At 35.6% G+C, this 14,360-nt stretch overlaps 2 protein-coding genes and 1 long non-coding RNA gene across 3 annotated transcripts; all 3 read left to right on the top strand.

Moving 5' to 3' along the window:
• The first annotated feature begins 3,108 nt into the window (after positions 1-3,108).
• LOC135088287 (uncharacterized) lies at positions 3,109-3,785 on the top strand. Its single transcript, XR_010260994.1, has 3 exons — positions 3,109-3,217; positions 3,320-3,515; positions 3,626-3,785. It is a non-coding gene; the product is annotated as an uncharacterized LOC135088287 (long non-coding RNA).
• A 416-nt stretch (positions 3,786-4,201) lies between these two features.
• Positions 4,202-7,985, top strand: LOC135088286 (radial spoke head 10 homolog B-like). The gene is made up of 8 exons (XM_063983157.1): positions 4,202-4,676; positions 4,792-4,850; positions 4,967-5,122; positions 5,225-5,455; positions 5,988-6,101; positions 6,191-7,166; positions 7,270-7,494; positions 7,611-7,985. The coding sequence occupies exons 1-8, from the start codon at positions 4,340-4,342 to the stop codon at positions 7,928-7,930; spliced, it is 2,418 nt and encodes an 805-aa protein (XP_063839227.1). The 5' UTR covers positions 4,202-4,339; the 3' UTR covers positions 7,931-7,985.
• A 290-nt stretch (positions 7,986-8,275) lies between these two features.
• On the top strand, positions 8,276-11,788 carry LOC135087775 (uncharacterized). Its single transcript, XM_063982564.1, has 3 exons — positions 8,276-8,684; positions 8,901-9,030; positions 11,514-11,788. The coding sequence occupies exons 1-3, from the start codon at positions 8,386-8,388 to the stop codon at positions 11,745-11,747; spliced, it is 663 nt and encodes a 220-aa protein (XP_063838634.1). The 5' UTR covers positions 8,276-8,385; the 3' UTR covers positions 11,748-11,788.
• Positions 11,789-14,360: the final 2,572 nt, after the last annotated feature.

Below are 14,360 nucleotides of genomic sequence, written 5' to 3'. Positions count from 1 at the left end.
TGGCCTATATGTTATTCTGGTTGTAAGCGGTAACTCTGAATAGATACGTCAGGATCCGTTCAGTGGTTTTTGCGTGAAAGAGTAACAAACATACATCCATCCGGACATCCAAACTTTCGCATTTATAATATTAGTAGGATTTATATTTGCTTGTGGACGAAAATTGGTCTCCTCTCTTGACTCATTATTGTTACTGTCCTTTGGCCTAGTCACGTGGGTGTCTCCCTCTTACGCTCTCCCATAAAGGCGCTCTCTCACACTCAACACACACACGCACACTAACACACACACACACACACACACACACACACACACACACACACACACACACACACACACCTAACACATCACTCTCACCCAACAAACACACATACACTTTAGCTTAACTCTGGAAATTGTTTACTTATAGACTAGTATTATAAAATTACCTTCCTACTTTTAGTGTAACAATGATATAAGTAGTATCCACTACAGGCCAGAAATGTAATTATGCCGTGTGTGAGTCCCTGGTGACCTGTAATACAGGCTCTTTCAGAACCTACTTCAGGCACCAGTCTTCACAATACGGGTATATGATATGCCAGGCCAAAGCACCGATTAGCACACTAGCAAATAATATATCACAGAATGACAAACTATCGTATCTTTCCTATGTGCTGTCGTGTGTACCTAATATCTTGTCAAATATTGTCTCAACAACAACAAATTGTAAGCCCATTGTGAAGAAAATAAATATTATTATTATTTATTATTTATTACTTACCAGCAGTGGACGTCATTTGGCTGAAACGAACGAACTTACCATCAGGTGATCCGTTTGCTCGTTTGCCTCCTATCACATAAAAAAAAAAAAAACCTGAAGCGAAACTGAAAAATGTCCAAATTAACTCATTAGAATCCACGTATTGCTTAAAATCAAGTTTTTAAAATTTCGAAAACTACTTAAATGGCACTGTATGAACTATGAAATCAATATCAAACCGCATTTGTGGTTTACAAAAAATATTGCAAGATTATTGTACTAACTCTGACCTGATATTCAGCTATCTACAAAGATGTAAAAACCCTTTGTATCTTAATACTTTTGTTTTTTGTAAATTTTTATTGGCGGGTTTTTATGACATTTTAATGTAGCTATTAAACGTAAGTATGCCATTAATTTTAGTTCTTACTACTCGCATAACTCCAATATTTTATAAGTAGTATGTATGTATGTATCGGCTTTTTAACTACGCATATTAATTTTAAATGTAAAATTAAATAAACTACATTTTTATTTTGTAAATAGTTTTTATCATTAGTAATTTTTAAATTTTAGTTTTTAAGTCATTTTAAGTTAATGTATTATTATAAAATTTATTCTCTAATAAACAATACTATCAACTACATAAATGTATAAATATTTAAGAGGCAACTCGCTAGCAGTAGGTAGTAACTAACTAGTCATAGTGGTTCTTTCGATTGGTGATATAATTTGGTACGATTTTATTATTTTTTGTATTGTTAAGGTGCACAAAATTAATAATTGGATGGTTGTTATGCATTTTACAGCGGTTTGTCTTGCCAAATAATGAGAATTTACTTCAGTATTAAATCAAAAAGCGATGGATTAATTTAAATTTAAATAAAGTTGAATTCAGCCATGACATATTTCTGCTGAGGTGATCAAATTCAATACCTATACTATACTTACGAGCAAAAGTATGGAATCACGCCGTTGTGTTTGGTTTCGAGCCATCTTAAGAACTGAATGATTATGTATGTATTTATAATATCAATTTAAAGTATAAAACATTACCTTTAATGGTACCATTTTTATTTATCTTCTATTAGTCATTTAGTTCTTACGATCGCTCGGAACAAGTATGGTGATGCCATACTTTTGCTCGCGAGTGTATTTTGTCAACAATATGACTTAATTTATATCGCTGTTGTTGGTGATTATTAAACTAAACTTACACACACCTAATCATATTATTGTATATTTTTGAGGTTGAAACGATGTAATAGATAATTTATTATTCATATAGTATAAACAAAGTATAACTGTGATATACCTACCTAGTTATTCTGTTAAATACGAATTTGCCGACAAAGTTATTCTTATACCAAATTGATGACATTATGCAATGAAAAGTAATTAAAGTTAAAGTCATTGTTGTTATTTATTTATTTAAAGATCTTAGATCACTTTAGTCAGGCTCTGAAGGGTCGCCTAACAGGAAAACCTGTAATTAAATTTAATATTTATCTTATTGTTTTAGAGTGTCTTCTTGTTAATAACGTAATGGCATTTTGTTAAATAAATTTATTCCTATTTGTTTGAATAAAATGCTCTTATTTTTATTTTATATGCATGTTTTATTTAACTGTACCTCGGTATTATAAACCATTTCCTAGCGAAATACCTAGTTAGTGTTGTAATGAAGTTTTTTAGACAAGCGAGCAACTGGAATTGATTTATTATTTATGTCTTACACTAGAGTACCTTCACGATAAATACCGATCAAGAAGCCTATAAATATCAACAGACCTGATGCAACTAACTAGGTGTAATGTTATTCCATTACTGCTATAGTAATTACAGTTTCACTAACTGCGTGTATTACAGGCAGTAGATAGGATATACTTAATTACCTGTTTCTATACTTAGAAAGTGTATTTTCAAAAAACAATGAATGATTGATGTTGTTGTACTAATTACCTAAATTGAAGCAACTAATAAAACTGTTATAGATTAGGTTCGATTACTGTTTAGAGTCAATAGAAAAATAGATTTTCTACACGTACCTACCTAGGTACCTTTTTATGTGTGTGTCAGGGCTACAGACTGGAGAGAGTATGCTGCTCTCGCAATCCCTTGATCACCCAAAATAAGTTTGAAAGTTCTAGCATTATATTCTGTGGTTCTAGCGTCACATACAGGGGAACCTGAGTAAAAATTCACAATGTGAAGAATAATAATCCTGCCACCAGCCACGCAAAGAAGTTTCATACCTTGGCAGGACTTTCTTAATTACAACATAGATAATGTTTTGGTTGGCTGCATGTATTACAATCCGTTTACACTGGCAGTATCCACATATGTCCTAATAACATGAAATAGCCATCCGCTCTAAATTGCATTGTTCATTTAAGCGACGTAAAACCATTTTTCTACTCATTCACGCGTTGATGTAAGAAAGAACCAGTTGTAAACAAAATGAAGTTAGATATGGTAAAGTTTCAGTGGTGTTTTTATAAAAATGGAACTGAAGAAATATTGTGATCTCTGTTAGTGTGATATCCTTAATCAAATGAAATGGTTTTCTGTGTTCAGGCAGTGGTGTTACTGGCAAGCCTTTGTGTGGCAAGGGCTTCCTCGGAAAAGGAAGATAAGGTGCAATTAGCACGTCATCCTGATAATATATCCAACGAATCTCCGGAGTCAAATGTTAGTTCAGGCCAAAGCTCAGACCTCCAGAACGAAGCGACTGTGTGGCAACACTGGAAACCAGGGAGGCTGTTTAAATTAGGTTAAAATCTTGTTTTATTGCATTGCATAAATGACATTCAACCTAGTGCTGTCCACTGCTGGACAAAGACCCTCTAATATAATAAATAATAATAAATTTCTCGTTTCTAGGTCGTTCTATGATAAACAAAGGGCTATCACACTCTGGTAATATAGCAGAGAGTGCATTGGAGAGACGTTACCGCTACGCTCAAGAGCCACATAGACGTAAATTAAAAAATAAAATAAAGTTCCTTTTCAAAATACATCAATTTGAAACTTAGAATCATAATGCGACTTTTATTTAACAAAACCCTCAATAACACAATATTCAATTTATTATTTCTGCGAATTGCGATGTTATTTTAGCTTAACGAAAGGCATCAATCATAACAAACATTACTATCTTAACATTAGTTCCAGTATCTTTTTTTCAAAATACCTATCTAGGAGACATCGTCAAAAATACTAATGGCGGTAAATCAGTCTTCTTCACTATTGCTATGCTCAATCCTGTTAACACATAAATTACGCAAGGGGTTCCGGGTTCAATTCCCGGTCGGGTCAATTTAGAAAACGATCTCTTCTAATTTGTCACGCACCTTCTCGGCAAATGTCTGCATAATCAATAAATTACTGGTCGTTAAAACGCGCGAGCTAGATTTCTCGACATTATCTCGTCATAGACATAATTTATTACCTTTTTACTTACCTACACATTGGATTGGCAATTTAGTCAATTCAAAATCATAATTTATAAAAAGTATATTGTCATTAATTGTCACGTTTCACGAGTTTTCGTAATTTACATTTTATTTCTTTTTATTTCCTGAAAACTAACAAATAATGTACTACGTTGATTCCCAACGAACCGTCACACGGCGCGACAGTTCCCTGATTGTGTCGCGGAGGTATACCCCAGATGACTATGAGACTCTATCTACAGCTCGTGGTCCTTCTACCATTCCGTTGACGAGCGAATCAGGAGCATCCCTTACCACACGCCCCAAAGGGTCAACCCAAAAGGAGCTGGTCACCATGCTATTCGAGTCAATGCTGGATAGCATTGTCAGCTCTTGGGAGGTAATAGTGCAACAAAAACCGGAGGAGAGCTCGCCTAACATGGAATTCGGGAAAACTCCTAGTGAACTTACGTTCACCAGTAAAAAGAAGAAAAGTAACGGTTAGCAAGAATAATTTTAAGTAAATTTCAGTTGCATCTATCTTATCGAATAGGCAGGATGTAAAATGTGCGGAAATGTAGGTACAATGAAAGTAACGTAAACCTTTTTTTCTAGTCAAGCCACCTCCATCTAAATCCAAAAGATCGAAATTGGAGCTATCAGACATTGCACAGGTGACATACTTACTATAAATGAAGTTCCTTCTGTGGGACAACGGGTACAATATGTAAATTTTACAATCATTCAAGTAGGTAGGTACTTACCGAGTCAAATTCTTCCAATTTCATAGGAGCAAACAGATCCACTGCAGCACACCTGGTGGTCGTCCCCGGATGAGCGCGCCATCATTAGGTTCCGCAACGGCAATGTCTACGAAGGCAGCATCTCCATGAAGTGTATGCACGGTGAAGGTCGTTTTCAGTGGGCTGATGGGACTGTGTATTTGGTAAAATTATTATGAAAAATACTTAAATTTAGGTACCATACATAATTTGTAGGTACAAAAACTTTTCCTACCTATTTGAATCCTAATCTCGTCATACTTTAGGGTCAATTCCAAGGCAACCAAATGAATGGTAAAGGGATAATACAATGGAAGGACGACACTTGGTACGAAGGGGATTTCGTCGGGAACCTGCGCCACGGCCGAGGTCTGTACGTGGACTCCAGAAAGCAACGGTCGTACGCAGGCGGATGGTATTGCGGCACCAAGCACGGCCAAGGAGTGATTTATTATTCGAAGACTTTCAAAAATTCTTATGACGGTGAATGGGTCCATGTGAGTCATATTTATCTAATAGAATACTAAATATTCTCTAATTTAAGCGTGAACTAATTACAAGATTGTGCTATACCTACACTATTTTCAACCGACTTCAAAAAAAGGAGGAGGTTCTCAATTCGACCCGTATGTTTTTTTTTTTCTATGTTTGTTACGCGATAACTCCGTCAATTATGAACCGATTTGAACAAATCTTTTTTCGGCGTATAGGTAATACCTCAAGGGTGGTCCCATTTAAATGTAATAATAAAAAAAACAACCCCCAAGGGTGGAAAATTGGGGATGAACTTTTTTATACGCAATATCTCCGCCGATTATAAATCAATTTGAACGATTATTTTTTTGTTGAATAGGTATTATCAAAAGGGTGGTTTCATGCGAATTTGAAGAAAATGTTTCACCCCCAAGGGTGGAAAATTCGGGATGAACTTTTTTATACGCAATATTTTTAATTTTTAGTTTTTTTTTTGTGTTCACGCATTTGAAGTCGGTTTTATTTTTTTTAAAAGTTAATTATTTATACTTGCAGAATGTCCGTCATGGATTCGGCTCCCGTGAATATTGTCCGCTGAGTGGTTATAAAGGCGAATGGGACAAATACGTCAGAGAGGGCAAAGGCCTAATGATATGGCCTAATCACGATGTGAGTGTTTTCTAAACAACCGCCAGAGGAGACCCAGTATGCATGAATCTCTTCGCTATTTCGCTTTAATTTACCAAAACTTATTTCAGTTTTATAGAGGCGAGTGGAAAAATGGAGTAATGTCTGGATATGGAATATATATTTGGGATGCCTATTACAATAACGCCTTATCGCTGCCATCTATCAGTGCCTATCGAGGCCATTGGACTAAGGGCCAAAGAAATGGATACGGTGTTCTAAATTTGGGACTAGGGTTGGGTTCTTATTACAAAGGTGAATATAAGAATGACAAAAAACACGGTGTTGGGAAATTTGTAACCAATAATGGTTTGATACTTCAAGACAAGAATTTATTCATCGATGATAATATCGGACCACTCAGTCCAGATGAACAAGAGAGTGGATGTCCTTCTCTAGAATACAAACGGATGGTGTTAGAAGAACCTTACAAATTCGATATTTGTGACAGTACTGTAGGTCTCCTGTATCACGTGCAGGATGCCATAAGAAATATTGATAAACAATTGGAAACAAGGGCAAATATCATTAACGAATATATTGAAAATAACAAAACCATTGAAGCAGATGTTTCCATGGCTGCGCGTAAGGAAGACCGCCCAGAGGAAGTTGCAATTAACATGGAGGACTTAATTGATTTTGAAGAAAGTTCCCTACGCAAATCGTTGAGATGTTACGAGACTGACTTGAAAAATATTTACTTCAAATACGCAACCATTTGTAACAGCGAAGAAGTGCATTTTACACCAGTACTAACAAGGTTGTATTTATGGCAATTCTATTATGATTGCAATATTCACGATAAAGGTTTGACATTAGTCGATATCGATAAGATGTTTCATCGCAACCCGCAATGGTTGTCGAGGTCACCCCACAACCCTTTTGAAAAGATATATTTCTGGCAGTTTATCCACAGCTTGATATCTGTCGCTAGTAAGCTGTACGCAAAGAGAGAGCTCCCAGGGCCAAAACCAGATACTATCCTCGCAAGTGCATTTAGAACTTTTATGGGAAAGGATGTTCTGCCCAACGTCGGTCGTCGTAAAGGTATTCCATTTTTGTCTCACTTGATTAATAATTTAAATTCAAGAGATAAAATTGATTTAATGTAAGTAATTAATGTAAGCTTAAAGCCCTATTATTTTTATAGGTCGATTAGTTGACGGTTATGGACAATTTATACCTCTGAAAGGCCTATACGACTTATATCGCCGACTGAATGAACCTCATACCGTGAGAGACTTCCTATGCGCTATCCGCCGAGCCCCGCACTACATGGACCACCCGCAACCACCACTCATAGAGGCACCCGACCACTGCTTGCCTCTTGGTCGTAACGTTTACATATTCGGCGACGAGATGACATTTGTTTCTGGTAAAATATTTTAATTATAACACACAGTCAGACAGTAACTGTATGACGACATTGTACAAAAGTACTAATGGTGATTAATGAAAACCGACACATTATATGGATTTTTTTTGTTTCAGATGAAGTTTTGCGTCCCGAATGTGAATCAAACAGTTTCGAAGAGTTCGAAGATCTGAAGCTATTCAACTTCGGCAACTTATCTAGCAAAGCTGTCATAAAGATATTTGCGAATATCTTCCCTCAGCTGTGCGAAAGAAACAAAATAATGGACTTGGATGTAGGGATAACATTCTTTGAATTTTTCGAAGCTTTCATAGCATGTGCCGAGGAGAGCATCCGCGTGAAGGATGAAGAAATGCGTTGGCGTGAAAAGTTCTCAACTGCCGGGAATATGCCGGATTCGCCAGTCCATGGCATACATACGCCTATTAAAAAATAGGAATGTTTAAATTTGTAATTTTATTGAATTACTAAATTAAATGGCAGAACCTTAACTGTTGTTTTAATTAAATGTCGTGTGCAAGTATAGGTAGATAGACAGATAGGTAACACTTTATTGTACACCACACAGAACAAGAAAAGAAATAAGTACACAAATGAGACAGCACAATGACTCGGTCTTATCGCTATGAAGCGATATCTTCACGACGACCTATAAGTAGGACGTAGGACAGTGAAGGGATTGCGATAATACCTACTTAATAGGGACTTTTTGTTCATTAATAACATTCGTGTAAAGCCTGCTTTCTTCTTTGCTACTGACAACAATCAATGTCACACATAATTGTGAATGTCATTTTGATGCGATTTTAGGATTAATTTTAACCACGCTATTTATATTACTCGAGTATTATTATCATTTTATCAACGTTATAAAAATATACAACATACAAGATGCGAACCAAAAACCCTATGGCTAAAAAGCCGCAACAGATTTTATTCTCGAAGAATTGTTACGGGCCCAAGACTAAAGTCGAGAACTGGGATTTTGCGATACACGCGGAGAAAAAGGACAACTACGTGTATCGGGACAACTTGAGCAACCACGTGAGCACTTACGTGCGATGGGGCAACGAGGATCAAGGCGTGAGGATGACGGAGACGCGGCACATGCTCGCACAAGTGTTCACCAAGACAGACCCAGTTTACTCGTTCAAGCCACTGGTTAACTTTACATCCTACCCCTGCACAGAGTAAGTCCATTTATTAGTATATTTTTAAATACCTTTGGTGTATTCCTTGGTTAGAGTTGCACTGAGGCCTGGATCCTCGTCCCATTGTGAAGTGCTTACGAGCAGAAAACCTAATTTAGCAAAGGCCAGGATGAAGAACTAACCGCTCGCGTTTAATAACTTTGGAGACGCAATCAATAAAATTATTAATAAGTACCTTACATTTTACGTTTCCAGTACACCTGGGAGAAACAAATTAATGAAAAATGCAGATCTAGCACAGCTGCCAGCTGATTTTGGAGTGATGGATTATCTGTCAAACCAACAGGACGATTACCGAAATCCCTATCCATCTGTTGCTAAACCGGTTAGTTATATGATTACTTATGCATTTGTAACCACTGGATATGATGCAGACTAAATGCAGTATGCATACTGCATTTATTTATTAAGTATTTATAGCTGGTTTATTTTTTACAGAAGTAATTATTTATTTATTTTAAACTTAAATGCACAAAACATTGTACATAAGGCGGACTTAATGCCTTTCAGCATTTTCCTCCAGTCAACCTTAGGGCCAAACTGAAAATAAAGTAGGCTATATAAAATCTGGGGGCACGGCAGTGCCCCCACCAAGTCGAGCAAAAAAGCGGCACGGCCGTACCATCCTTTTCTCGAAGCAATTCAGGCCATTTTCGACTGCCTGTAACTTCGTTGTGGATAAAACTAGAAGGCTGAATTTTCATTAGCTATGCAGGCATTGTAAAGACACGGTATATTTAAAATTTCATTCAATTTGAACCAGTAGTTTAGGAATTATAACGGGTCAAAGTTACTTAATTTTGTCACTCACTGACTCACCGATCATCAAAATTCTAAGGCACTTCTAGCAGACCTAGAAGCTTCAAATTTGGAATATAAGTAGTGTTTGGTGTATGAATCAAGGAAAAACTAAAATATTTGGGGGCACGGTAGTGCAACCGCCAAGTCGAGTAAAATTTTTCAATTTCGGTCCAGTTTTCTAGATACATAACTGCTGTCTACAAAATACAAAAAGAAATGAGATACCATCAAAAACAATACTTGTCAAAAAAACCAAGTCTCGCAACTCAGTTGTTCTACGGTAAAAAGTTGTGAGATCCATGTAATACCAAGTCCAGGCCAGGAAATCTTTAACGTTTTACATAAATATATTGACTTGGCCATCGCATGAAAACACGTGTAAATTAAATTATTTAGTGCGATGGCCAAGTCAATATATTTATGTAAAACGTTAAAGATTTCCTGGCCTGGACTTGGTATTACATGGATCTCACAACTTTTTACCGTAGAACAACTGAGTTGCGAGACTTGGTTTTTTTGACAAGTATTGTTTTTGATGGGATTGATATCCTTTTGTACCCTTTGCACCACCGGCCTGCACCACTGGTGGTGCAAAGGGTATTTTTAAATCCCTCTTGCACCACCAACAAATAGTGCTGTGCTACCATCGACTGTAAAACTAGTAGTAGACTGTAAAATACTAATAATTTAATTGTTATAAATAAATCAAAACCTACCTAAAAGTTTTAATTTGTGTGTGTGTTTAAGTGCCTATAAACATTTCACTTCAGACCCACGATACCCCGGGCCTACATCCTACATACAACGAATAAAGTACCAGGGCAACATAACCATAAAGGAGCTATTTTTTTTTTTTTTTTTTTTTTTCTTTTGTTGGCTTTACACGGCTTGTGTGTTGCCGAGCTATTTTGTTTATGTTGTTACATGTTATACATGTTTATTTCTCGGGTCAACCAAGAAGAATTTGATATAGCTCCTTTATGATTATGTTGCCCTGGTACTTTAGGAATTATTCGTTGTATGTAGGTATGAATGGTTGTTATTAATTTTTATGTTATGTTGTCAAATCTGTCCAGTAGTTTCGGAGCCTATTCAGTACAAACAAACAATCAACTCTTTCCTCTTTATAATATTAATATTATATGATTATAGATAATCGTTTTACAGTAAATGGTAGGGCGGCACTATTGGTGGTGCAAAAGGGATTAAAAAATACCCTTTGCACCACCAGTGGTGCAGGCCGGTGGTGCAAAGGGTACAAAAGGATTGATATTTACTCAGATGAAATAAGATTACATAAATAACATATTAGGAATAGATACACAGTTGGTTCATTGCATAAACAGATGCTTTTTTATTACAAGCTTTTTATTATTATTACAAGCTTTATATTGACTTCACTTGTTAGTATGTGTGGGACAAATCTTGCAACTGAATTTAAGACCAGTTCTCCTCAACCGATTGAGCTGAAATTTGGTACACTTATGTAAGTACGATGACAATGCAATATTATTTATGGTACCATTGAGCTGGTCTGATGATGGAGTCGGGAGGTGGCCATAGGAACTCCTAAACAAAACGGCGGAAACTCATCGAGTTTGGGTTCGTTGGATTTGTCTTTTCGAGCACTTTAGTGTTAGATAATGTCCAGGGTCCTGAGATTAAGATATAACTGAAAAATGTAAAATAAAATTATAATAAAAATAAACTTTTTTAAAAACAAGCTTTTATTCTGAATTTCGAAAGCTTGTAGCGCAAACAGAGAAAAAGAGGAATAAATTCCGTGCGCGATACAAGCTTTCGAAATTCAGAATAAAAGCTTGTTTTTAAAAAAGTTTATTTTTATTATAATTTTTAAATTTCGGATCTGACTTTACCTCTATTGCTATGCACGTGCCGTTAATCTGAATTATAAGGGACGTACGCGCTTAAAAAGTGTACCTACAATGTGCGTCTGACTTAAATTCATGTCTTGCGTTTGATTTAAATTATTTTCAAATATTTCAGTTAATGATGGAGACTCCCCAGTGGCTGCTGAACCGTGTGATTCGTTCGGACTTGACGCACAACCACGGCACGGCCCCGCCCCGCGGCGACTACCAGTGCCTGGACACGCACACGCCCATCGGACACATCCGCCAAATGAGGCTGTTCCGCTACCAATCCTTCAACCCCGCCACATGTCTTCAAGACTTTCCCACCTTTGAAAAATCTTTAGACAACAATGAAACGAAAAATTAAAAAATACAAACGATTTATTACACGACATAAAAGCAAAAGTTTCTTAACCCATTAACGCCCGCCGTACAATAAATAGTACACAACTTTAAGTTACGATAAATCTGGTTTAGTCAGCATTTTTACCCTAGAAATAATTACAATCGGTAAACAAAGGTCTATGCATTATATTCTGAGATAAAACAGACCATAATTATACAATCTTAAGGGAGTATTTTGCGATTTCGTTTCAGTGATTTTTTCATGTCTTCTAGTGGGTACTTGATAATTTTTTATGCAAAGTTTAAGTTACACAAAATACCAAATAAGTTGTTTGTGTATTAGCTAACAACATATCCTAATAAAAAATACATGGAAAAGTTTATTTCATGGAAAGTTTTTCATGCTATAACTCCCAAAGTGATGCTGTACAAACTTTAGTACAATGGGCGCTTGACACGTTACGTAAAAAAGTACAGTAACGACATTATTATTAGAGTGTTTACTTATTTCTTCATTGTTTTTATGTGTAATCATTGTTTTCTTTTTCCAATAACATGGCTCTTTATTTATGGGGTTACAGACAACAAAAAGAAACATTTTGTTTTCCCAATTACGACCTATTTGTCGACCTAAAGAGACTTAGTTACATAGTTTTTGGAACCACACGTGAAAACAGAACCAAAAGGTATCCTTTGATTACTTATAAAAATGTTCACAAAAAGCCTAGAGACAGATTCGACAAGGCAAACGTAATTTTATTAACATTGATTGAAAGATAATAATGTGGGTACCATTGAAACAAATGTTGACGCTTTAGAACCATTGGGAAAGGTCTCTATATGGGGTCTCTTGATAAAAAAAAAAAGTAGAGTTAGGCACCACAGGGTGTCCAGCTCTAGTATAATAAGAAGATCAGTGGGTTAGATTAGATGACTAGTCTATAGAACTTTACCAAATTGAGGAAAAAGGAAAAAAGCGGTGGATGGGTCTTGTTCGCTTATTTGGTGGACATGACAATTTCAAATGCATGCAGACTGCACTGCATAGTAAACCCATATAGTCGCTTAGATCAGCTAGCATTCCGCAAATATATAGTACGCACATATTTGACCTATAAAAGATAAATAAAAGTAGGTAGTCTTGCTCTAGTTGATGGAGAAGAAATAATACAATAATGGTTATAATCAAAATAAACCAGCAAACAAGCTGATTTGATAGCTTAAAATTACTGTGTGTTTCAATAGAGTCAAAACAGCTTATGGCAAGTGCCTGAAAACACTGTGCCAGGATGAAGAAGGCTTTGCTCAATATGACTCATAAGCGCCCATTGTACTAAACTTAGTACACCCCTGAAAACCTAACTTCTGATTTTGATTTTGGTTTTCTTTGTGTTTAGTATTATTTCTGAAGTATTTTTATAAAGAAAATAAACATTGGCTATGGGAAATTGACCGTAGTTTTCATTTGGGCGTTAATGGGTTAAAATAATAAAGACAAAAATAATAATTAAACAAAACATACGAATTCAAACAAAACTCATCATATCTTCAATATAATAACCACAAAACAATTAAGAAATAAAAAATATAGGAACACAGGATTCCATTAGAAACTTGATTTTCTGAAGTGAATTACACCTAGTTTCTAATTGATTTATGCCAGAGCCGGAAAAAATCGTTGTTTGACAGTATTAAAATAAATACGTATGTAGGTATATTTTATAAAATTATTTGTAAATTCTTACTCTATTAAATACAAAATTAAATGAATAATCCTTAGTTAACTTGTTTCATTTGCTATATTGTTAACTCATAGTTATTATTCTACTAAACAACAACGAAAAGGAAAGCCCGAAAGGTGTTCAGCAAGCAAATCTTTACTTTTTTTATTAAGAATAGTTAAAGCTGAGCCTACACGAGCGTAAGAGTTGAGCTTTATTTGGTTTTTTTAAACTGTAGAACGCACTGTCGCACATGATAACTATAGATATGTTTATTTATTTAATAATTGTGAAAAATTAAAAAGTTTAGCCGTCTGGACTAAAAATATACCCTTCTGACCCGTGGAACACCAAAGTGGTACACCTAGGTGTTCCATGGTTAATTTATTGTACCCCTGGTTCACCTAGGTGTTCCACGGTTAACTTCTTGTACCCCTGGTTCACCCTGGGTGTTCTGCTATTCAAAATAATGTACATAAAACAACAATAATTATTCTTAATATTCCTAGCAGTATTTAGAAATTGTAGGTAGAGCTATGCTGTGGGCCCATTACTAATTAAAAAGTAGCATGCATGTTATTTATAAAATATATTACTAATTACTAATAACTAAATTACTACAATGAGAAAAAAAAATGTTGTGTGTAAATTATGTTTTTTATAGTTAGATTTAATCAAAAAATGACCGAGTGAAGTAATTCGCTTTCTATTTACTGCTGGAATAATTGAATAATTCCATACTCCAAAAAAATTATATCTGTTACTGCTCTACCCAGTCTCTTTTGCACAATTAATGAATAGATCAACCAATCTGGCTGACTTGAAGTTAGTTATTAGCCTAGGCGCAGACCATCGATTTTTCGTCGGCCGATAGTTTAGTCGGGCAGTTGATCAGTATGGAAGTTGTGCGCACA

This window comes from Ostrinia nubilalis, chromosome 3 (genome assembly GCF_963855985.1).
Source record: "Ostrinia nubilalis chromosome 3, ilOstNubi1.1, whole genome shotgun sequence".
NCBI lineage: Eukaryota > Metazoa > Arthropoda > Insecta > Lepidoptera > Crambidae > Ostrinia > Ostrinia nubilalis.
The sequence above is the reverse complement of the archived record's forward strand: the minus strand, read 5'-3'. Positions and strand labels throughout refer to the sequence as shown.